This window comes from Ammospiza caudacuta, chromosome 3, assembly GCF_027887145.1.
Source record: "Ammospiza caudacuta isolate bAmmCau1 chromosome 3, bAmmCau1.pri, whole genome shotgun sequence".
Classification (NCBI taxonomy): Eukaryota; Metazoa; Chordata; class Aves; order Passeriformes; family Passerellidae; genus Ammospiza; species Ammospiza caudacuta.
Genome location: NC_080595.1, coordinates 2,484,624 through 2,509,074, shown reverse-complemented (window position 1 = coordinate 2,509,074; position 24,451 = coordinate 2,484,624). Strand labels below are relative to the sequence as shown.

General features: G+C 42.3%; 1 protein-coding gene across 6 annotated transcripts; it reads left to right on the top strand.

Annotated features, from left to right (window-relative positions):
- The first annotated feature begins 512 nt into the window (after positions 1 to 512).
- PAPOLG (poly(A) polymerase gamma) lies at positions 513 to 19,296 on the top strand. Of its 6 annotated transcripts, none has more exons than XM_058801199.1 (23): positions 513 to 539; positions 3,121 to 3,279; positions 3,367 to 3,433; positions 4,057 to 4,138; positions 4,221 to 4,330; positions 4,904 to 4,957; positions 6,036 to 6,147; positions 7,017 to 7,106; positions 7,657 to 7,795; positions 7,926 to 7,998; positions 8,078 to 8,198; positions 8,504 to 8,588; positions 8,877 to 8,930; positions 10,468 to 10,587; positions 10,847 to 10,956; positions 12,768 to 12,889; positions 12,977 to 13,146; positions 14,055 to 14,143; positions 14,221 to 14,291; positions 15,325 to 15,396; positions 15,989 to 16,042; positions 16,814 to 16,908; positions 19,207 to 19,296. In XM_058801199.1, the coding sequence occupies exons 1-23, from the start codon at positions 523 to 525 to the stop codon at positions 19,265 to 19,267; spliced, it is 2,127 nt and encodes a 708-aa protein (XP_058657182.1). In that variant the 5' UTR covers positions 513 to 522; the 3' UTR covers positions 19,268 to 19,296. The 6 variants fall into 6 exon arrangements, 4 of the variants coding, with proteins under 4 accessions (XP_058657182.1, XP_058657179.1, XP_058657180.1 ...); XM_058801196.1 differs by having other exon boundaries at positions 14,221 to 14,459; XM_058801197.1 differs by having other exon boundaries at positions 14,221 to 14,459; positions 16,814 to 16,927; positions 19,207 to 19,275.
- The last annotated feature ends 5,155 nt before the right edge of the window (positions 19,297 to 24,451 follow it).

The following is a 24,451-nucleotide window of genomic DNA, read 5'->3' as shown; positions in this document are numbered from 1 at the left end:
GCACTTGCACTTACTGGATGAGAATAAACTCAAACAACAGCAGCTCCTGAGGGGTTTTTTCACCCGTCCTCTCCGGAAGGGGATGTCAGGAAGCTGTCAGGAGCCTAATTCGGGAGCGATTCCCGTTCTTTTTTATCCCTTCTTTCTGGAAGGGGATGTCAGGAGCGGGAGCATCCTGTGGGAGTGAGGGTGCGATGCGGAGCTGCCTCATGCCGGGGACTAGCCCGGCTCGGCGGGTCTGTCAGCGCCTCGGGGAAGGAATATCCCCCTCGGGGAAGGAATATCCTCCTCGGGGAAGGAATATCGCCCACGGGGAAGGAGCACCGTCCCCCAGAAGTGCTGAGGGACCCCGGCTGCAGCCCGAGGGGACGGCGGGGGCGCCGTGAGGGGACACACCGCACAGCAACCGCCAGGGGGCGCCGTGCGGGCAGGCGGGCGGGCGGCGCGGGGGCCGCCGGGAAGGGGGCGGCGGTGCAGAAGGGCGGGAAGCGCGGGCGGCGGCGCGGGCTGTGCGCGCGCGCCATGAAGGAGACGCGCGGGTGAGGCGGCGGCGCCTTCCCGCCCTGCCCTGAGGGGACAGCGCCGGGCCGGGGGGGGACACCCGCCGGAGCCGCCCCGCGAGGGGCCCCGGCGGGCCGCGGGCGGCCGGAGCTGCCCTCGCCCACGAGGGGAGGAATTCCCGGTTGAAATAAATGGTGGAGTGCGGGTGGCGGGGCTGCCTCGCCCGGGTCTCACCGCGTGTGGCGGCGACGCCGTCGCCAAGCAACGGCAATGGCCGGCGAGGAACGGCGGTAACGGGGCTGCGCCTTGCTCTGGGGCTGCGCGTCCTGCGGAGCCCTGCGCAGGAGAGCCGAGCAGTGGCTGCCCGAGCCTCGGGGACGGGCACGGGGAGCGCTGAGCCGGCACAGCCGCCCGCGGGCGCCGCGCAGCATGAGCTGGTGCGGCAGCGGTGAAGGGTGGAGTTGGGCTCCCTTCGATGAAGGTCCCAGGTGGTGGGGATTTTCCTCCTTCCTTGTTTTCCCTGGGTGCTGCTGTTGGTTTGGTGGCTCGGGAGCCGGGCTGTGCTCGCTGTGCCCCGCAGCGATGGCTGAAGGCCTGTGCCGCCTTACCCCCGACCCTCGGTGTGTGGGGAGACACGCCCTGCGGCTTGGGGAGCTATAAATGAGGGGCAAAACCCGGAATAAATCCGTTTAGGACGGCTTTTTGTGTAAAAGTGTGGTTTACCAGAGCAGATACACACTGGAGGTTTTTGCTGTGGTGCACAGGTTGTAGCAAGGTTTGGCAAAATATTAAAGTGCAGCAGGGTTCTGGTTTAAAGAGAAGGCTGGTGGGTGAATGGGTGGTGTGCCATGTGTGTTAGGATCCATAAGATCCCTAATTCTGTGTTTATATGCTTGAGAGAGCAAAGTAGGACTTCGTTTATTTCGTATTCCAAAAGGGGCAACAAATTCTTCAGTTTCACTCAGTGAAGCTTACCAGGTGCTGCTTCCCTCACCTCTTAAGTTGTGAGGTCAAGCTATCAGTGATATGTGTAAGCAACTGAAAAATATCTATTGTTGACTGGAGGAATTTTATATGAATAATATTTAATTTAAAAATAAACATATTTGATGCTAATAGTATTAGGTTTATCTAATTGATACTGTGCTTTACGTCAGTCTCCAGTTATATCATCTGTAGGCAGAATGAGGCAATGAAAGGCAGGTGGTGCCTTTTTGTACCTTGGAAACATCTTAAATGATGGTGTAGTTTAAATCCTGTCCTCGTTCTGTGCAAGCTGTACAATGCAAGCAATGCATAAAACATGGAAGCAGTTGCTGCTGTAGGTGTTTTAATTTAGTTGTAATGCACAGCAATTAAGTACAGGCTTTCCTCCTGTATTTGTTATGAAAATAATATCATGGGAAGGAAAATATTCATTATGAATATTTTTATTTATGAAGTGGAAATTGTCAATGTCTATAAACAAGGTAAATTAGGTCAAGGCCTGGTTAGGCTTGTAAATAAACAGCTTTTCTGACTGGGGACACCTGTTGATAGCACTACAGCCCTAATGCCTGCCTCCCCAGCTTTTTTGGAAAGCAGAGAGAAGAAAGTTTGAAAAACTGGCTTGGAGAGAGGAAAAGGGGGGAAAAAACCCCTATGTGACTAGAAGCTCTGTGTGTCATTGCATAAGGATACTTAAAGAGAGGGAAATCTCTTTAAGAGAGGGAGTAAAGGCAACAATTAGAAACAAGGAGCTGTTTCCTAATATTTCCTAATCTTGTTCCAGCCAGAATGGGGTCAGGTACCTTAAATAGGTATAAATATGTTTTGCCTAACTCAGCTGATCTTTGAAGCTGTACATGTGTGAAGGAGGGAAATATCCTGCGTAAATAATGGCGCAATTAATCCCTTGAGCCTCAGGACCCTGATGAGCATGATGAGACTTTTTGGGGTGTCTCTTCTTTTGGTGCTGGTGTTTCTGTAGAGGTGCATTAAGCACCATTTTTACCTCCAGTCCCGCTCCTTTCCTTTTGCATTACCAGCTGAAATCTTTCCTGGTTTCAGCTGGTAATGCAAAATAAGGTGTTCTTTCTCCATTTCCCCCTTTCTAAAGCAAGGGGTTTATATAGTAATACACCCAATTTATTGCATCAACTCTGTTTAACAGATCTATATGCTTTACAATCAACTATAATGCCCTTCCTGAATCAGCAGAAACCTAACAAGAACGTTTAATTAAAAGATGTTGAATTGTTTTGTTTGGTGCTAGCAGGAAACCATTTGGAATATTCTTAAATTAAAACTGACATGTCCAAAACTTGTAGGGTTGTCCTTGGTGGGTTTCAAACCTTTTCATTTCCCAGTGATCAGTTCTGATGGGCTGGAGCAATGCAAATAAATTGTGTTAAGATGGCAGCATCTTGGATGGTTTCTTACATCCATAAGTGCTTTTTTTTAAAATAGTTGTGACTTCTAAGTGAAGTCAAGTGTTCTAAAAATGATAAGCAAGATTTTTTCCTCCTTTCTCTCAAAATGGGGTGAAAAGGCAGAAATGGATTTGTGACGTGTAAGCTAAGGGGTGTTTTCCTATAAGATTTTCTTGTTTTATGTACTCATTCCTGTGTTTTCTCTCAGTACTTCCAGGCAGCAGAACCAGCCTCAAGGGCACTATGGACTTACCTCTCCAATTAGCTTGGCTCCTCCCAGTGACAAAGACCACATCCATACTCAGAAGCTGATTGAAGCAATGAAGCCATTTGGGGTGTTTGAGGATCAGGAAGAACTCTATCACAGGTATAACAAGGCTAAAATTTGTTAACCTCTTGGGTTTTTTTTTAATTTTATTTTTTTAAGCAAACTTAGCATGAGTTTTCTTTACAGGACAACTGTTCTTGGAAAACTGAATAACTTTGTCAGAGAATGGATTTCAGAGCTTGCTGAAAGCAAGGTAAGAATTTTTTTTGTTTTTGTCAAAACAGCTGAAGCCTTTTGATTTAAAGGCTAGGCTGCTGGGGTCTGTGCTGAAGTTCAGCTTTTAACTTCTTAATATCAAGTAGAGCTGTACTAACTGCCACTGAGATAAGTTGTAAAAGATATTTCAAGATCAAGAGCTCACAGTCTTTGGGGAACTGAATAAATTCCTGCACTGGCTCAATCAGGTGACTCGTAGCTGTTAACAAAGTAAAACAAGGCGATGTGGATGGGAAAGATGCTGAAATTGGCACTAATCTTGGCCCAGACAGCCTACAGCACTCAGTCTAGCTTGAAATGATGATTCTAGACATGACCTTTGAATGGCTCCTAGGTTGTGTTAATTTATGTGTCTCTGCTGCAGGGAGGTCTAATAATAGGTCTTAATTTGTATAAATTTATAGAAGTACTGCTACATCACCTGTAATCTTTTTTTGGAGTTGCAAGCTCAACTTATTTCAGAAAAACAGAATCAAAACCTAGTAAACTAAAACGTAAGGGAGTGAGAAGACATTGCTTATGCAGGCTGTTAGAGTTTTTCTAAATAACTTACATGTTCAGAGGATAATGTGCATCTTAAACTTTCTCTTCTACCCACAGAACCTTCCCCCTTCAATAACAGAACAAGTTGGTGGCAAAATATTTACATTTGGCTCCTACAGACTTGGAGTACACACCAAAGGTAGTACTTTCAGAGCTGGTCATAGCTCTGGTGTTGGAGGGTGACTTCCAGCAGTAACAGGAGCAATGGGATCTCCCTGCAGGTTCAGACATCGATGCCCTCTGTGTTGCTCCGAGTCACGTGGAAAGATCAGATTTTTTTCAGTCATTCTTTGAAAAGCTGAAGAATCAAGAGGAAGTAAAAAACTTGAGAGTGAGTAAACTCTCTGCTTGATAGATTGTGTAAATTTTGCAGTAAAAATATTCATGTTAAAGACTTGCATTGGTAGTGAACATCTTAGAAGCCAAAATTAGATCAATTTTGAGTACCCTCCAATGTACTGGTTTGTGCAGCATGAAAATGTTGCTGTCCAGCTCTTAGCTCCTTTCCCCAGTGAGCACATCACAAAAGAGTTTTTGTGGTGCCTCTCCCCTCCCTGTGTTTTGGGAATGAGTCAAAAAGCAAGGCTGTCCCTGGAAGCTGTGTTTTCACCTTGGGTGTAGGAAGGGCTTGCAGCCACTGATACTGATGGCTTGTTGTGCACTGTTTGTTACAGCACACAATCAGCCTCTCAATCTCTTGCCTAAATAAAATCTTTTATTAAAATGTAGTGTTGGTACCCTAACAGTGCTGTCCCACCTGAGAGTTATTAGCATTTTTTGTGTTTGGAAGGAACTTAGTCTTTGTACTGAGTAGTTCAGTGTAAATCCTGTGTTTTATCACAATGTGGGAAAAACTTTAAAGTAGCAAAAGGATATCTTATTAGAGATATCCTCTCCTTCACAGGCCATTGAGGATGCATATGTACCTGTTATCAAATTTGAGTTTGATGGCATTGAGGTAAGAATTTTAATTTTTATTTGGGCTTTTTTCACCTTTAAGTGAGATTTGTTTTTCCTGCTTTAGAAGGGGATAACTTTTTCAGGATTTTATGATCCTGCTGTTGTATAAGTTTATCAGTACATTGCAGCACATTTAGGGAGCTGTAATTAAACAACCAGACCACAACCTATCCCAGAAGAAGCAAAATGGGATCTTCTAGGAAAATAATCCCCTGGCAAGCGTGGGAACATGAGTGCCATCTCTTTTTACACCCGTGCTGCAGGCCAGGGTAGCGTGCTTGGGTGGCATTTATCTCCCAAGGATGTGCAGAGTGGGAGGAGAGGCAGTGTCCTTGCTGACTCCCTGGGCTCTGACAAGAGCTCCCTTTCTGCAGGGGGTGTTTCTGTTGTGCTTCCCTGCACAAATCTCCTGGTGTTCTGCTGAAAATCAAAAATAAAGTCCCTGTGAGACAAACAACATGGGAAATGAAAAGTGAAACTACTCACTGGACTCCTGCCTCTGTTTGTCAGCTGCAGGAATCCTTCTGTCTGGAATACATTTCCTGTGGAGAATAAATACCCACTTGCTGTAACACCTAAGCAAGTTACTGCTTGGTAATTACTATCATGAAGACACTCAAGGACCTCTTTGTGGCCTTTGTCTGCTACAGACATTCACGGAATCATTTGCTTGCCCCAGGTTATACTAAAAACCAGATGCTTAAGGCCTTACAGCATAAAGGAAATGCTTTCTCATTTGTTGAAGTATAGTTGAGGTCGTTTTAATTTGTCTAAATTTTATGGGTAATTAAAAATTTCCTTTTAGTAGGAGTTCTAAGTTTAGAGTAATCTTTCCAAAAAAAAAAACCAAACAAAAAACCTCTTCCTTTCCTGAGCTTAAAAAAAAGAGGTGGTTTTGTAAACAAATAGGGAACTTGGAGAGGTTTTCTTGTTTTCTGGCAAATAAATGTTTATCTGTGGTCCCCTAATTGTAAATACGAATGTTAACCGCGTGAATGACCAAGTGTCCCTCCCTGGTGTCCTGTTTGCAAGCAGTGCTGCATTCTAAGTCATGTTTGACCCTTTTTCTCTTGAAGATTGACCTCGTGTTTGCAAAGCTCTCTCTGCCCACGGTGTCTGATGATCTCGATCTCAGGGATGACTCGTGCCTCAAGAGCCTGGATATAAGATGCATCCGGAGCCTGAATGGTGAGCACGTTCTGCACACGCTTGTAGGGACATTTAAATTGGCACACAATGCACATTGCACAACCCACATTCTGTACAGGATGCAGAAACTGATCTCCAGTGTACTTGAGTTCTGAGGAGGTGACCAGTGAGCCTAAATTTAGGTATTTCAAGGAGTTGTGTGTTTACATAGACTTGTGTCTCATGTTTGTTTGATTGGTTTGTGAGCAGGTGCTCCAGCTTGCCCCAGAAATTCAGATGACTAAGTAGGGCACTTGATAAAAATGTATGAAGGATAAACAATGTTGTTCATAAAAAAAAAAAGTAATTAAAATACCTGAAGTCTGACTTGCTCAATGTTTAGCTCCAATTGGTTTAATGGTTGTTGGCTGTCAAAAGAAACTTAGCTTCTGGAATCACAGAATATTTAGGATTGGAAGGGCCCTCTGGAGATCATCCAGTCCAACCCCCCAGCTCCGGCACGGTCACCTGGAGCAGCTGACCCAGGAGTGTGCCCAGGTGAGTTTTGAATCCCTCCAGACAGGGACAGTTCACAGCCTCCCATGGCAACCCATTCCAGTGCTCTGCCACCCTGTGATGTAAAGTTCTTCTTTATGCTGAGGTGGAGCTTCCTGGGTTGTAGTTTATGACCAAAACATCCTGTGGGGAGGCTTTATTTAAAATTTTTTAGTTGTAGTCTAAACAAAGCTGCTGAGGGCACCGGTTACCTAAAGTGATGCTGAAGGTTGTGTGCAGTCGATAATTTAATACAAAGCAAGTACTCCAGACCTGTTCTCCTAGACTTGAACCATGAGCTGTTGATCCAGTGTAGGAGCTCCTGAGCTGTGCCTGTTGCTGGGAACTCGTGTGCTTCCCCTTTTGTCCCGCAGGCAGCAGGGTCACAGATGAAATTCTGCGCCTGGTGCCCAACCTGGAGAACTTCCGCCTCACGCTCCGTGCAGTTAAACTGTGGGCAAAACGTGAGTGCCAGAGTGCTTGGTGACCTTTAAACCCTTCAGAGGCACCTCATGCTCACTGTTGGATGTACCTCAGCTTTGGATTGCTGTGTAAATGACAGCAGTTGTATTAAAAGCCTTTCAGTTTAGGTTCATGGTCTGTCCATGTGGTTTTTTACTGGAGATGGAGTTCAGCGAAGAGGGGAGTGCTTATGAGACACTGCTGCATTGCTTATCAGGAACCTGACTACAAATGATAAAAATTCCCAATTAAGTGTAGAAGGAATAAGAATGTCCCACTTACCCACGTGGCTAGAGCAAGTACTAGAAGAATGGCAGAACCTTAAGGGGAATTGAAGTGTAGCAGCACAAGCAAGTTCCACAGTAGCAATATTTTGGGACATGGTGTTGTGCTGATTCTTTTTCTCATCACTGTAAGGACCAGCAATTTGGCCTTGCTGCACTGCAAAGATAAATGACATGGAGGCTGAAATGTATTAAGTATTCTATAGATTGTGCAGCTGGTGCTGCAAGTTTGAAAGACCTCAGACTAACTGTGTGGTGTCCCTTCCAGGACGTGGTGTTTACTCCAACATCATGGGATTTCTTGGTGGAGTCTCCTGGGCCATGCTGGTAGCAAGAATATGTCAACTCTACCCAAATGCTTTGGCCTCTACTCTCGTTAACAAGTTCTTCTTGATTTTTTCAAAATGGTAAAAGCTGATTATTTTAATTTGCATAAAGAAGTAACGCTTGTAATTATTTATATCAAGATGTGCATTGGCAGCATCCCATGCAGAGCAGAGCTTAAAATGGACACTTCACTATTTTTTTCTTCTACAGGGATTGGCCAAAGCCAGTATTGCTGAAACGACTGGAAGAGAGCTTTCTTAATTTACCAGTCTGGGACCCCAGGGTAGGTACCATTGCAATCAGAGGCATTAAAGTTTGTTTTGCCCTGGCTGGTGCTGAGCAGAGCTGTTGTAACCTCGCAGGTGAACCCATCAGACCGGTACCACGTGATGCCCATCATCACCCCAGCCTACCCACAGCAGAACTCCACCTACAACGTGTCTGTGTCAACACGGGCAGTCATGGTGGAGGAGTTCCAGCGTGGTAAAGTACAATCTGTGCTTGTCACAGTCTCATCCTGGCTCTGTGAAACCATGCCATCTGAACTGGTTTTGTTCAGTGAGGTGCTCTAGGTTTAATATTTCTCTGGGAAATATGCCCATTGCAGGCAATATGTTTTCCAGTAAGCTGTTGTGGGATCTGCATTTTGTCAGGGGAATTCCTACTTTTTTTTTTTTTTTCTGTTACTGTTACAATCTTCTAAACTTTTTAAAAAGTCATAAGATTTTAAAAGAGATTTTTAAAGAGATTTAAAAAAATAGTGATGAGATTTTCAACCCTATTTGTAGGTCTTGAAGTTACAGATGAGATTCTCAAAGGAAAATCAGACTGGTCAAAGCTCTTTGAACCACTGAACTTCTTTCAGAAGTACAAGTATGTATGAAATCTGTTGTCTGAGCTTGAAGTTATTTGCTTAGTGGTTAGCATGATGAGTTTTAACTTGGGGTCTAAATAGAAAATTGGATTGATGTTTTTCAGTTCAGGGCTTTTTAAAGAAACTGGAAGTAATCATATAAGTTTTGGTATGTATAAGCATAGGGAAGATGGGAAAAGCTGTCTTATGCCACTCACAGCATTTTTCCTACCAAGAAGAAAAATCTGATGTTTAGAATGTAGAATAAAATCTTGAGCTAGTGTACTCATTTGCCTTTCTTCTTCTAGACATTACATTGTGCTGACTGCCAGTGCCTTTACAGAAGAGCATCACCTGAACTGGTAAGTGCTGCTTTAAATGTGGCTCCAGTGCAAAACTGAAACTCAATTCCATGTTGCACCATATTTTTGTTAATTGTATTAACAAATAAAGTCAGTAACTATGCAGCTAGGCATGGAGTGCACCCCTTTCCCTCCCTGCTTTGAAGACCACTGTTCTAGAGCCTTACACTTGTTTTCATAAAGAGTTTTACTGTAATATTTAAGGACTAGATTGCACTGGTGTGTAGTCAGCCTGTTCCAGACCTGCTTTTCTTCAAAGAAAGGAGATTTGCTAATAATTACTTGTTTAACCCATGTGAATGTGCCGAGTCACTGTGAATTTTGAAATAAGGGGAAATGGTGAGGAATTAAGGCACTGTAATGTGTGTTTATTCATTTTCCAGTGGATTTCTTTGTTAAGAAGTTAGTTCTTTGCTTGCTTTGCTCAAGTAAGGAAGCAAAACACCTGTCTGTGGCAGACATCCATTCTGGGGTCACTTACTTTTATTTCAAAGTTTGCTTTGTGCCTTAAGTCAAATAATTCTTGTGCCATCTCTAAAAGATAGCTTAATGTTTAAATATAGTTTTAATAAGTAATACCTTTTATCTGAACTTTCTAAAATATTCACCTAAAAGTCTTATCAGCTGCAGCTTGGTATCAGTCACAGTTGTATACTACAAGGTGTATGGGCAGAGGGCCAAATAACTTTTAATGTGAAATATTCTTGAGGGAGCAAAGCTTATTGTACCTCACAATAAAGACAAGGGAAATTCTGCCTGTGGTAAGAGCTGAGGGTTTGCTTTTTTCAGTGACAGAAATAGAGGCAAATTTTCCAGTTTTGCAGTGTGGGAAAATGATAAGCAGAAGATAAATTTGCTTCAGTCTATTATAAGGAAAAGTTTAGTTCACCAATTCTTGAGTGGATTTGGAAATAGATAATATGTCTGTTATTCATCAACATAAGATGTTTTTGAAGAACATACAGATTTGTGACTGCTTTTAGAGTTAACAGAGTTTTAGGCAGAAGGCTGAAATGCCAGTACTTTATTGAAATTAAAGCCCTTGTGGTCATGATTCATCTCTTAGGGAAGTTTCTGAGGGGAGTGTTGACTAGATGATTTGTTTTTTAAAATAACTATTTTTACATTTTCACTGATTTTCTGCAAGAAAAATTGCATCTTTACTAGGGTGTAACTGAACAGCTGTGCTTGAGCCTTTCCAAAACCACTGTTCTCCTTGAAAAAAAGGAGTTTTGCTGCACCCCAGAGGTGCTGGGATCTGCTCCTTGTTATTTTCATCATAGGTTACAGGTGGGAGTGTTGTATCTGAACTGTGCAGAGTACATGTAAAACTTACTCGTCTCTGTCTTTAGAAACAAAAGCACAAATGTCACTGGGAACGTCTCAAATTACAGTGTGTGTATGTGATCTCAAGATCTAGTGTCTGCTGTATGAAACTTGGTCCTTGTTGATTGGTTAACACTGTGTTACAAAAAGGCATCTAACTGATGAGCTGGATACAGTTAAAAATTAATAAAATACCTCTTGTTTTTATTAGGATTGGCCTGGTGGAGTCTAAAATCCGTGTGCTGGTTGGAAACTTGGAAAGGAATGAATTTATAACTATTGCACATGTGCAGCCACAGTCTTTCCCTGGCAATGAAGTTCTCTATAAACAGTGAGTTTTTTTGCTTTTCTGAAGTACACATTGGCCAAATTGTATCTTCATTTTCCTCAGTTCATTGATGATAGAGGCTCAGTGTGTCTCTGGCAGGGCCCTGAACACATAAAATCTTTTTAAAGAAGGGAGCACTTCAGGGAGAAGTGCTCTGAGGCATTAAGTCTGGGTTGGCTGTAAAATGAACAAATAAAATGTACCAGAGTCCAAGTGGCTGCTATCAGTGCCCAACTCAGGTTTTGAATCTGTCTCTTTTTAGGAGTGGATTTGTATCAATGTGGTTTCTTGGGCTTGTGTTTAAGAAAGCAGAAAGTGCAGTAAAGACTAACGTTGATCTAACACATGGGATACAGTCATTCACAGACACAGGTAAGGCTCTCTTTTTGCTCTAGACTTGTAGAGTGTCATTCTTTTTGTTCCAGTGGAAGTTGCTTCACCAAGTACTTCCTTTTGTTATTAGATAGCAACATATAAAAGATTAGCTTCAAAAACACATTGTGTTGACATTTGTCACAGTAAGGCCATCCTAAAACAAAAGTGTGTTACAGTCATGCACTGTGTACCATAAGTGAAATAAGTCCTCACAAAAGTGCATTTCTTGTAGGGGACAGTCAGCTGTGAAGCCCAGGGATGCCCATTTGCTGGGGTAGCTATACTTGTCAAACAGTAGTCCCACTTTGGAAGTGGGAAGTGACTGTGTCAAGCTCTGAAAAGAGTTGTTGATGCCTATTGATGGTATTTTTCCAAGACAGTTTGTGTATAATGTGATCCCAGAACTGTGGAAGTCATTGGGTTGTCACATAGTAATTACATGCATGTAAATTTTCGTGTCCAAAGTCTGATACTACTTTTGATAGATGTAGAAATAAATTAATATTGCAGGTGTTGTTAGATAATGCTAGAATAATAAGGAAATTAGGCTATTCTTCGGAGTGATGAATGTGTTTGGATGAAGAGTTCTAAACAGTGAAACCCTGTAAATGTTTGTTGGAGTTTATCCATAGCACCAGCAGGACTTCTGTGTTGTTTTGCTCAGATGACATGAGTAAAAGCAGTAAAACCCAACCTCCTTCATAGCTCGTGCTTGGGATATGAGAAAAGCACAGAAAAATGCATCAGAACTCTCATCTGAGTTACAAGCCAGGCAGGGTGATTTCCTCAGACATGCACTGCTATCTGTACTTGCACATCCAGTTACATCCAGTGGCACTACATTTCAGTGGCAAATGTGAAGTATGTTAATGAGATTTATGTGCTGCTGTGAGGCCAGAACTAATGGTAAATCCTCTGTGCACAAACATTGTTAGTGTGGCTGTGTGCTCTCACAGCCTGTGGTATGTGCTGGGTGTGGGGTGTGAATCCAGAGAGAATTGAACAGAAAAGCTGTTCCTTGAGAGGTGGCAAACCCTTTGGAATGTGTGGGGAGGACCAGTAGTTCTCTGCTAGAGAGTTGTTACTGTGTGCCTTGACTTTGAGAGAATAATTTCAGAGGGCAAAGATTAATTTCAAGTTGAGGAGCTCAAGAATAGAAGGCTCAGTTTGGAGGGCTTTTGTTCAGTGAACTTTATTTCCCTTTTACATACAAACTATTGAATTTCATTTGAAGGAACTGTCCATACTGGTGTGTGGGCTCATCTCTGTGCTTTTACTTCACTTCTGGTCTCCTGTGGAAAGCCTTTGGGTTGCATATCCTTGCTTTGATTCCCACTCTGTGTGTCAGTAAGCTGACTTTCCAGTTATGCTCCAGTGATAGGCCAGTTAGATAAGCTTATCTAAATGTGACTTAACTCTGTAATAACTGTTGTGCTGCTATAGCCTTTGCCAGTGGCATAAAAGGCTGTTTGCAGGCAGTGGAGAAAAACCTGTTTAAATGGTAGTGAGTTTGTTAAGTCAGATGTCCCTAAAACCCAGTCTGGCTTCTTTGGACAGATAGAATTTATAAATGCAAATTTGAACTCAAACAGCTGTTGTGGCTGGGCTGTAGTGAGTGTGAAATGGGCATCACAGGTCACAGTCACCTTTTTGTGATGATGGGAGTGCTTGGGGCAGTGTTTTGTGTTAAATTAATATGGGAACTCTTCATTTGGGCTGGGCAGACATGTTTCTAAAGAAACCAAATATAACTGACCAGCACTAATGCAAACATCCCCACTAAGCTCCAATGCTGTTTTTGATGTCAGTTTACAGGCAGGCCAGTGCCCTCAACATCCTAAAGGAAGGTATGAAGATTGAGGCAACTTATGTGAAGAGAAAGCAACTCCATTATTTTTTGCCAGCAGGAACCTTACAGAAAAGAAAGAAGGTATAATAAAAATCCAGCGCTTCTGGTAATTTTTAATAAAAGCTTTAATGATTACTTGAAGACTTTATTTTTTAACTGTCGTTTCAGCAAAGGGTGTCAGATATTAGTCAAAATAATAGTGGACTTCAGTGCAAAAGGTCTTCTTTAGGTGAAAGCTGTTCGGATGGTTCCAAAGACAGAGATTCCAGAACACCCTCTAATTCCTCTTCGTTAAATAAGATATCTAAGTTGGACATCTCTACAGCAGAGACAGAAAGGTTAGTGCCATAACCTTGGAACTGTGGAGAAGCTGCTTTTAACTGACTCACTGTAAATGAGTCTAGGATTTCTAGTTTGGATCTGTGTGGATCATAAGCATTTGGAGGGCTCTAAGAGCTTCAGGAACAAAGCTGGAATCTCCTTTGGGCATGTGGTAGGAGACCAGGTTAAAGGAATCCTTGAAAAAAATCTAAATAATATCCATGAACATGTAGGAATGGAGAACTTGACACCAGGGACATTTAGTTTTGAATGTAAATCTTCACAGGTTAGTGGGTAGCTTGAAGCTGGAGTATTTTATGTGCAAGTGAGTGTTCTTTCTAACGAAAAGTACTGCTCATGCCAAACAGATTAAGTTCTAATGACATACTGATTTTGGTGTCAGAAACACCAGAGCTGCTGCTGACTTAGTGGAGTGGTATGAGAGCTCAGGCAGTAAAAGTCTGTCACTCCCTGGGAAGTCTGTTTATCCCTAAGCACAGGAAGGATACGTAATCTTGAGAGTAATTGCCCAATCCTACCAAATGTGTGATACCTGCTCTGTTCAGAAAGTTTGGTACTGTAGGAGTCACATGGAGAAAAAAAAACAAACCACAAAAAATTGTGTGGACATCTGGGTACAACAGAACAGTGGTTCAAAGCAGCACAGTAAGCTGGGTGGACTAATCTGGGAAAATATATCAGCACATAAAGACTCAGTAAAGAAAATGCTTGAGTTTAAATCTGCAGTCTGAAATCCAGCAAAATGATGGTCTGGTGCTACATTGCCTGGGAGGTTGTGTTGTTTAATAGAGCTCTGACAAGGGGCTAAGGAGGTCGGTGTTTGTCTTGCATGCACTTTCTGGAAATGACATATACAGTATCTCACAAACTAGCATTTTATAACTCAAGTGTTTGACTTTTATAGAAATGTTGAATGTCAGAGTTGTAGTGGTGCCAACAGTGTAGCTGAGCCATCCACGTCTAAGGGACTTTGCATTCCTGTGACTGACCCAAGTATGTATTTGAAGTGGTAGGTGGAATGTAGTTTTTAATTTGGTGGCCAAACTCTAAAAGCCAGGTGTCTCCTGCAGAAATGGAGGCTACAGTTGCACTAAGATCACCGGGACCTCCCACTGGTTGCACCATTCCAGGATATGACACGGTTTGTCAACTCAGAAGGTGTTTTGTGCAAGAGCAGCATAAATTAAGTGGGACTCTAATCACGGATCCTAGGAGTGCTTCACCTAAGCAGCATTATTCACCAAGCTCTAAAGTATCTCGTCCACCAACAGCAGGAGAGTGCCCCCAAAAAGCCATAGATGGAGAAAAGGCAAGAAGGGGGGGCTAGTCCAAGGAGGGTTGAAAGCAGTATTGATTACTGATGTAGAACAAGTTAAATAACTGAAAATGAATGCATTTATACATCCCCAAAGGATTTGGGAATCTAAATTTACATTCTAGTTGGACTGGAATGTAATTGTAATGAATATGGTGTGTAACTGTTAACATATTTTCAAGATCTGGCACTTAATGGCTGCTTCTCATCAGGTGCCAAGTTACCTAAATACTGCTGTGTTTACTGCAGTGACCAATTGCTGAATGAACTGTCTCATCTGGAAGCAGTGCTTAATGCAGAAAAAAACTATGTCCAAACAAAGAAGATATGAATCTTATGACTGTAAAAGTATGAGCTAATCTGTTTCTGGCAGATGCTTTTTGAGTGCCTGTTGATAGTTGTGCTGCTTTAGAAATCAGCAGCCTCCTCGATATGTCATTACTTCAGAAATGATAGTGTGGAGTTTCTTGTTAGGTCTTGGTTTGTGAACTTCTAGATCAGTACTTAATTTGTTTTATTCCTATGTGTAAATGTCCTTAAGTAGCTGTTCTTGGAGCTTGAGCTCTGATTTGAGGCACAAGCAAAGAACAACCAGAGAAAGAACCCTCAGTTTTGACACTTGTAAAGAATCATCTTGTAGAACTTAATCTAGTGCTGAATATTGCAAGTACAGATTTCAAGGCTTGGTTAGCAGGGCATTTTCAGAGGCTTGAAATTCCTGTGGGGTAATGGTGGACTTGTGTAAATACTCTTTTTAGAATGGCCCCTAATACATTTAATGTGTTGACTGGAAGCTGTACCCAAATAAGAGAATTTTAGCCCAGCAATTATTTTGAGTCTGTGTATTTTGTTCCTCCAGCTAAACGTGTGGGACTCGGATTTCACAGAAAGTGGATACCCTCAAGATGGGAGGAAGAGAGCTACAAAAAATGTAATTTTTAAGTGATTTTATTCAGTGGACTAACTGAAAAGCTCAATAGTTTAGTTATTAGACTGCCTCACATAAATTCTCTGCATACTTCCTGATGGAAACAAAAATACACTTTTTAGTTTAGCTTATTTCAGTCCTCTCTGCCCAAATATTACATTTGTATGACCTAGCTTTTAAATGTTACTGTTAGTTGATTTGGTAGTCTCTAATTCATTTCCATGTTTGAAATAATACTGAATTTTCTTTTCAAAACTATTTGATTCACTGATGTAAATTAAAACTGCTGTAAAGACTAAATCCTTTCCCTCTCAGAGGGAAGATAGGGAGCTTTGCTATTCATGGTGCTTGTTACTGAGGCATAAACTCTTGAGGGCACACCCTCAAATAAAGATGAGATCTTGTTGGTGAGGGCTGAAATACCTGAACCACTGTCTGTGTGGTTTTAGGGCTTCAGGATACCTAAACCCACGCCCCATGGGGTGGAGGTTGATAATGCATGTGTGATTTTAAGGTATCCTCACTGCCAGAGCTTGCTGCCTCTCAGTCAGGAACCTGGCAATACTGCCTAACAAATCCCTTCTGGCTTTTTTAGGGTGTCCTTGATGGAAAATCCATGCAGATTCCAGTGATCACATCAAGATCACAGGTATTTATTGTGCATTTGTATTCATAGGTAAAGCAGAGCCAGTTTTCATTACATGTACAAAGATTTAGGTACCATTATACTTGGTGGTTTGAGGATTAGTAGGGTTTTGCCTTTTGTGCTTCCAACAAATTGAATAACTGAGCAATGACCTTCACAAAAGCTGAAGTTTCCAAGTTTTGAACTTGCCAAACCACATTTCCATACCCTCAGACACTTGAGTTTGTGTCCTGGTTTGGTTTTCTTGTACTGTTATCAGTACTTGTATACTGATTCCTGTGATGAGACTTGGAAGCTTTGAAGTCTGTAGGTGACTAACTGCTCTGTGTCATGTAGAATGTTGTGAAATTGAGGGCTGTGAGGCTGGAAGTGGTCCAGACAGTAGAGACTCTGTTTTCTTGATCCATGGATCTGAGAAAAATCTTCCTTTACTGTGCTGTTGAGCAACTCCCAGCTAATTTCCTCCCTCCATCAGGGATATACTGGTCTCAGTTCATTCAAGAAGAGAATTGTGCAGAGGGGAAAATGTTCTTCCTCTGGATATGGTGGTAATTAATAAGTGGTGTGCTTAAAAAAAAAGGCTTCTCTAAAAATGGGTTTGAGCCATACAGGTTTAGTACATAAACAGTGTTACACAAAGAATGTTATATTCAGCTAGGAAAGGGTTTATCTGCTGCTACGTCTGATATAATGAATTTAAAATTAATTCAATAATTATTAAAAATTCCTTTTTTCCTTTTTTTTTTTCCTGTGGCATCTGTTTGTGTGTTACAGAGGCTTTCCAGTAAAGAACTGCCAGATTCTTCATCTCCTGTTCCAACAAATAGCATTCGTATCATTAAAAGATCCATCAAACTTACCCTTAATGGGTAAGTGGTTGATCTTCAGGTGAAGAGGATAATCACTTGTTACCAGTCCTTATTCTGAATGTGTGTTGTAGTTACTAACAAAGGTACAAGGGTACTGTGGCCCTGCTGTAACTGACCAGCTGAAATCATGGTCTGATTTTTATACTGCTGTTGGATGCTTGCTTCCTTCTGAACTACTCTTGGCATGTGCTTGTAACAGTTACCTTTAGGAGTTTTTAAAAAGTCTAAATTGTCACCAGCTGAAACAGCTACAAAAGCCAACCTGTCCTGTGCCTTGGGTTCAGAATGCATAAATACCACCAGGGTTAATTAGTTGCTGCAACCACATTCTGGTTTTGAGTGTGTCCGAGCGTGCTTGTGTTCCTTTGTGCTTGCCTAATGGATGTGCATGCATTGTTCTTCTCTCCAATCATTTTCCCATTTGGCACACCACGCACTCCTGTGCTCCTCTCACAATGGTGCTCAGCTTCCTTGCAGCTTGCCCCTGCCTTGCACAGCCATGCACTGCACAGGTGCTGCCTCCCATGGAGGCCCCTAAATGAGTTCAGTATTGAAGGAAATGCAGCAGAGGATGCTACCAAGGTATGGAGATTAGACAGACATGTCCCATGCTCTGTTATCTGATCCTTTTCTTTGTCTCGAGACTGCTCCAGCATGAGACTTGAGAGGTTTTTTTGTGTCACTGGGTAGTAAAGCCCAACTCTGAGCACACAGCAAAGATGCACTGAAACATGCAACAGCTGAGGCTGTCCTGCCACTACTGCCCACCTGCAAGCTGCATGCAGAAAGTGGTTTCTGATAAGCTCTGAAAGCTGTTCTAAATGCTTACATGAATACCTGTCCTAGTCTCAAGTCTGGTTCTGTAAACTGATAACACTGCTTACCCAGCTGAGTGCATTAGGGGTTTTGGGGGGTGGGGAGAAATTCTAATTATATGAAACAAGTATTATGCTATTTCTCTATTGTAATTTCTTTATCATTTAATGGTTTCATAAGTGAACTTGTAAGTTGTTTCTCCAGAGTATTTTTGTATGTACTGTAAAAAACTGTCTTCAAAGTGAAATTTAAAATCCTTAGTCTCTTTTTCTTTTTTCTTTTTTTTTTAGTGCAGATGGGATCTGCTTAAAAAAATCTAAACAACTAAACCAACTCTAAAGGGATGGGAGGAAGGCAGTGCCAGAAAAAAGCTTTCTACAGAATTTTAATGTCACAGAATCATTTAGGTTGGAAAAACCTTTAGGTTAGAGTCCAGCTGTAAACCTAACACTGCCACATCTACCACTAAACTGCCATGCTAGAGTAAATCTGAGGAGACCAGGAGCACTGCTGTGCTTTCCTGCTTCTGCTAGATCTGGGGTTTGATTTAGTGCCCTCTGCATTTTGCCGTTTGTGCAAACTGCATGACTCACCCGAAGTCCCAATTTGGTATGTGGACAAAGATATCCCTGAATTGTTTTAAAATGAGTTGCTTGTCTTAAAGAGCAAATCTGAGCTCTAAACATCTTAAGTATCCACCTCAGTGAGGAGAGTGAAGGACTGTAAGGAAATAGGAGATGATATCTATCTTGTCATAACTCCTTAGCATTCCCTCTGCTGCCAGTATCCCAAACCCTTGGGGAAGGCATGGCTACATTTATCACAATCTACTTGTTTGTTTGTTTTTCCCTTGTTCTCTGGTTTCCAGCTTGTTTCAAGTGCAATTTATCCCTTAGAAATTGACCTTAGTGGGTTTTAGGCCTTGTTCTTCCTTCTACGCTCCAAAACCCCCAAAACTTAGACTGCAAAGCTTTGATTCAGGTTAAAATTAAGAAACAGTACCCCTATTACTTAAGTAGCTTTTAGCAGAACTACACCTTGGGTTTATCAAATGACTGCCTCCTTTTTGTGACCTGTTCCAAACCAGTGGCACTCAAGCATTGTCACTTCTGTGTACCAGTTACAGTAGGTATACAGCTTCAGCACCTGTGTAAATACAAATCCATCATGAATCTGGAGGAACTAAACCTGAAGTAGGTGATAAGATAAACAGCAAAAGGAGTATGGGAAGTGTATTGTAGTAGACTACAGTCCTGTAATATTCCCATGCTTTTAAATTCTACCACATGAGTGTTCCAAGACTAAGGGATGATTTTCCCATAGGCTCTATGTCAGCACATGCACTTATGCAGCTATTCTCAAACTAAACTAACCTAGCTATGGGTATACCTTTACACAGATCATTTTATTTTGCTCTTGCTTTGTGGTTAATCTTCTAATTGCTCTTTATAAATTTTATTTTATTTTCTTCCTCACTCTTAGGGTTTTAAGAAGAATGTTCAGGGTTTTGAGAAGAGCATTCAGGAAGAATTTAGGTTACTAGTTTCTCAGACTTGATCCATTGGTGAATTACACGTCTTATCTTAATGTGTCTTGACATATAAGGATGTCAAGTGACGTCAGTGTTCTGGAGTTTCCCTGGATGCTGCAGAAGCTCGATGCTGCCCCAGGACTCTGCAGATTAGAATTCAGCTGTTTGTAAATAAAGTTCAAACTTACTCAACTTGGGTGTTCTCCTCTGTTGAAGTGATTGGAAGGGAAGTTACTCCTGTGTGAGGGAAGCTCTTTGCTATCAGACTTCCTCCAAACGTTGTTCTTTTCTCTCTGCTTTCTTAGCTGCTTGCTGGGTGTCTGGCTTGAGCATGGGTCCCTCATCTCAATGTCTTCCGAGAGGAGCAGCTCTGCATTGAAATGGTGTCTGGTCAGTAACTTTGAGCAAGAAGTTGCCTCGCAGGAGTTAACATCTGTGGTTTTACTCGTTAGGTACAAGCAAAGAAGCAGTTAATGTGAACTCACCTACATTTTGGCTGTAGCAATTGATTTTCCTGTAGGAGGTGAGAGAAAGTGTTTACTTTTTGCCTGAAGGAGGAAAAAGCAAAGAGGAAAAAAAAGGTATCTTGAAATTTGTTAAACTTGGTTGTGGGAGAGAGGGGTCTTACTAACCCTGTCTTATGTAACACTGAGTGACATAAGCTGCTGAGCCTGAAAAGACCAGCAAAAACTCCTGGCTGTATTTTAGCAATTACCTCATCACACTTCTTATAAAGAGTGTGATCCTGTGCGTTATTCCAGTAAGTGAAGAGCCGTGCTCGGAGGCTGCAGGCGAAGGGCTCATACCCAGCCCAGCTGCTGCCTTCTCCCTGCCTCCCTGCCCGTCCCGGGGGCTGTGTCCTGTCCCGGCTCACTGGGGAGCCGCGCCCGTGCCGGGGGTGGCTCTGGGGGCTCTGGCTCTCCCCTGCCCGCCCCCGTGTGTCCTTTCTGTGCCCGTCCCACGCCCGGGCTGCGTGTGCTGTGACAGTGCCGCGTGTGGCCGCCGCGGAGCGTCACTGCTGCCCTGGCTGCTGCTGCTGTCACCGCCTGCGGGGACACCACAGCCCCCCGATGTGCCTGCCTTGCCCTGAGTGCCCGGGGGTGGTGCCCACCCTGCACTCCTCGCTGCCTCCGTGGACTGTGCCATAGATGAGGTTTCTCCATCCATCATCTCCCCAGAGCGTGGCCCAAGGGCTCAGGGCTCCAGGCTCTTGGACCTTGGGTGTGATTATGGGAGGATCTTGGCAAAGCAGTAGCCTGGGGACTGATTTTTCTCTTATTCTGGAAAATACAGCCTGTTAAACTCTCAGCTGTCTGACCTTCAAGAAATTGATATGGACTGCTCATCCTTGAGCAGTTCCTCTTTCCTGGGAAGACACTGTCTGAATCTGCTGTCTTCTCCCAACATTGTTTCTCATTCACACCTCATCTCTTTTTCATTTCTTCTGATCTCAGACTCTTCTTGCCTGTTTTCCTTTTCACTCTGATGATTCCGGTTTCCCTCTTGCACCTGAGTCCCTCTTTCTGAATTTGAACTGGGTAATGCATTATTTGGTAGTAATGAGTAAAACTCCCATGAGTCCTGAAACTAGAGGAGAAATAACCTGCCCTGTTTCAGTTTCAGCCTGGCAATCAGCTGCCTTCTGTGGGCACCATCCACCTCACTCTCTGCGTGTCTGTGCAGTGGACAGAAATCTGAAAATTTTAGCTACTAAAAGCAAGTCTGGCAAACATGCAAGGTCAATCTTTTCCAAGGAAGAGAAAAAAATTCCAGTAGTGACACCAGCACTGCCTCCTCACTAAATTTCATGTCCCTGTTTCTGAAATGCAAAGGAGTTTCTTAAAAGTTTAAGGATTCTTTGAATATAGTTAAAGTATATCTTCCCCATGGTCATTCGTAGAAAAGTGACTGAGTCATATCTGTTCTGTTTTTCCTAAAAAATCGTGTCAAGGGGCAGTGTGTGTGATCATGTGAAGAAAAGGTGTTGGCAAAACTGGGAGTGACTGAAAATGTGGCCTTAAAATAGGAAGCGTTGAGTAGCCATAACCAACAATGCGTGTGATGATAATATCATAAAAATAAGAGGCTGTAGCCAGTAGGTTCTAAAGCTAGAACATGCTAGAATTTCTTTCATCCCTGCAGTTTTAATTCTGCTCAGTTTTTCCAGTGTGGTCACTTGGCCAGAACAGAAGGTTATACCACCTACTCTGAGTGCATGCATGCAAGGAAGAAAAGCTGAGGTTTTGTACATCACTGATGTGTAATTCTTGGCTAAATGCCTTCAGCACTGCTTTGGAGCAATGTTTGTTGTGATATTGTTAGATTGTTTCTCCTCTTTTTATTTATTCAATACTGAATTTTCCTTTTATTATGTACAGCCTTAAGCAGAAAGGCAGAAACCTGTCATAATGAGCAATCCAACAGAGATTTCTAATAACTAAGCCAAAAAAATACCAGCTATTTTACACTTCTGCATTTCTGCTCTTTCAAATGAAACAAGCATTAGGCTGTCAGGAAACTGAAAGCTGGTGCTGGCTCTCAATTGTATTTCTGAAAGTAAAGTCTCTGTTTCTTGCATGACTTGGAACTGGTCATTGCATTCACTTTTGGTTTTGTCTAGATGGTACAGCCTATGTTAATTTTCTTCACTCATTTTGAATGTTTTTATAGGTCTTTAATTAATTCTGTACGTTACTTGCTATTCAGGATAACATGTTGGGGGTGTCTGTAAAGAAACCTGGTATAGCTTTTGTTAAAAGCATTTACCAAATCAGGAACAGCTGGAAAGCCATGGAAACAGTGTCTTCTGTAGAGTGATTGCCTGCAGTAATTTAGTTACAACCAAATGAAACAAAAATATACCCCTGGGAATCGTATTTTGAGGAAAATGAGCGTGTTGCAAGCAGTGAAGTACTAGCAATGAGAAGGCCAGGGAATCCCCTGTTTCTGTTCCTCTGTTCACCCACTAAATAAATCCTGCCTTACACCAAATGGTAAATTGTGCAAGTACAGAGATGTTCACTTTGCTGTAATTCAGGGTGAATGTTTGGTACATGCCTGTAAAGTTATCAATCAGTTTACTAAATACTATTCCTCTTCCAGAAATGAGTCAGCAGCAGCATGTTAATTTTCTCTCCCATTCATACATGTGGTGACTTCAAATGGGGAAAGTTCAGTGAAGGTAATATCTCACTTTTCTCTAGACTCTGGCTATTTAGGGTTGCTTTGGGTTCACCTTTCAGTAACAAGTAAGCTGAGGTGGATTGTCCAGCAGCCCAGCTGTGGAGCTCCAGCAGAGGTTTGTATGTTCAAACCCCAATCTTGTGTTCAGCCTTAAAGGTCACCCCTGATTTCAGTGGCTGTGATGTCAGTGGGGAAACCCTGCTGCACTTTTGGCTGTCCTCGTGCAAAGGTCTAAAAACGTCAAACAAAAGCAAAGCCACTACTCAGAAAAGTTTAAGGCTAGAGAATAGAAACCAACCACAGTCACAGTGACTTCTAAGCAACACCACAACATTTCATCACCTCCTGCTTGTATGAGAACATGAGTCTGTTCTCAGCCACTGTTTCTTTAGCTTAGATTGTTTTGGTTTTCAACTACTTCTTAAGATGTTTTGTTGACAAACATGGGATAATCTATTTGTTAAGTAATGGATCCCAGTAACACCAATGTTTAAGATGACTTCTTAGCCAAAATAATTGGACAGAGTGCCCACCAGACGTTCCTTATTTGTATTGTTTTGGAACTAAGTATCATGCATTTTTTTCCAAGGCTTTCCTTCTCCTTTAGCAGACCGACCTAAGGTGTAGAGATTAACCATTTATCAAGGGCCAGACAGAAATTTTGTGGCCAAGACCAGAAACTGAAGCCAAGTTCCCTGAATGTGAGACCCTTTTTCTTTAGTCAGGCTGTCCATGCCCACAGTGGGGATTCCCAGTGCACAAGTTACTGTATCTGCCTAAGGACTGCTTTAAGGGTTCTGTATTTCTAGAGACTACTGACATCAGCTGTTGATTTTTAACCCACTATTTACGTGATAACCCACTATTCTTTCTTGTTGCTTTTTTATAAGCTTGCATATTAAACAACTTTTCCTTTCAGACTATCTTCCTAACAATAACAATTTAAAAAATCACAAAATTTGTTTCCTGCTTATTTTTGTTTCTCCATAAAAAAGTCTCACTAAGAATTTTAGCACGACCCGCAGTGCCACAGGACTGCCAGATGCAAATTAACACCTTATTAAGTACTCCTGGGTAAGTTTTTATGTCCTAATATTGTGGGGGTGAGTGATAGTGGTGAGGAGGAATCCCAATACTTCTTGATAGTAAAACTATAAAAAAAAATAGGATGATTTATTTTCTAAGGAGTATCTCCAGAAAAGGAATGGAGGCTAAGTGTACATATTTATTTTAAAACATTATTAATGTTACGTGTGTGGACTGTTATATTTGCTATATCTTTCTGAAACACTGGCAGAGTTCACAGCAAGTTTCTGGAATCCATCTCCCTCACAATACCTCAATACTTACAGGAATGTTCTGTTTTTAGGGCCATGGACTTCTATCACTCAAAATTCCAGTCAACTCAAGTGGAAGCATTGTCTGAAAGTGAGGTGTGTGATTGGGTTCTTGACTCTTAACTGAGAGTGTGTTATTGCCTGATCTCAAGTTTAATAAACTTATTTGTAGAATCAAATTTGTCCAGTGCAGTGAAGATGCACAATGAGCACCCAGAATGTGCTATTGCTTCATGAGTTTCTTAAAGCTCCCCAAATAAAGCTTGAAAAGCACTCAGTTGAGAGGAGTTGACACACCCCTTCCCTCTTGCAGCTTTAGGAGTGTGAATTTTCTGAAATTCCCAAATAATGCTGTTGGGCAGTCTCTGTTTGAGCATGTCATAAGCCAAGATGGAGCTTCTCTTGTAAAGGGAACCACAAAGAGCCGTGGCTGCCCTCCATCTTCCTGAGCCCAGGCCAGGAGTTTATGAAGACACCAAACATCTGTTCCTAGAGCAGTGCATGTGGTGGTGGGGAGCTCTGGGCTGGAAGACAGCCAGTGACTTGTGCAAAAGCTGAAAGCATGGTGGGTTAGAGGCTTGTGAAGGGGAGGATATTGCAAAAGAGAAGTGGACAGGGTTGCTAGAGCATAAAATGGCTGTTAAGGAGAGGGGGAAAAAAACCCCTTTAGTAACTA

Excerpts from the sequence above, each read along its gene's own strand:
- PAPOLG (XM_058801196.1), top strand. Across the intron at positions 6,148-7,016 it reads ATGCATCCGGAGCCTGAATG|GCAGCAGGGTCACAGATGAA; the intron begins GTGAGCACGTTC and ends TTTGTCCCGCAG. Across the intron at positions 8,589-8,876 it reads AACTTCTTTCAGAAGTACAA|ACATTACATTGTGCTGACTG; the intron begins GTATGTATGAAA and ends TTCTTCTTCTAG.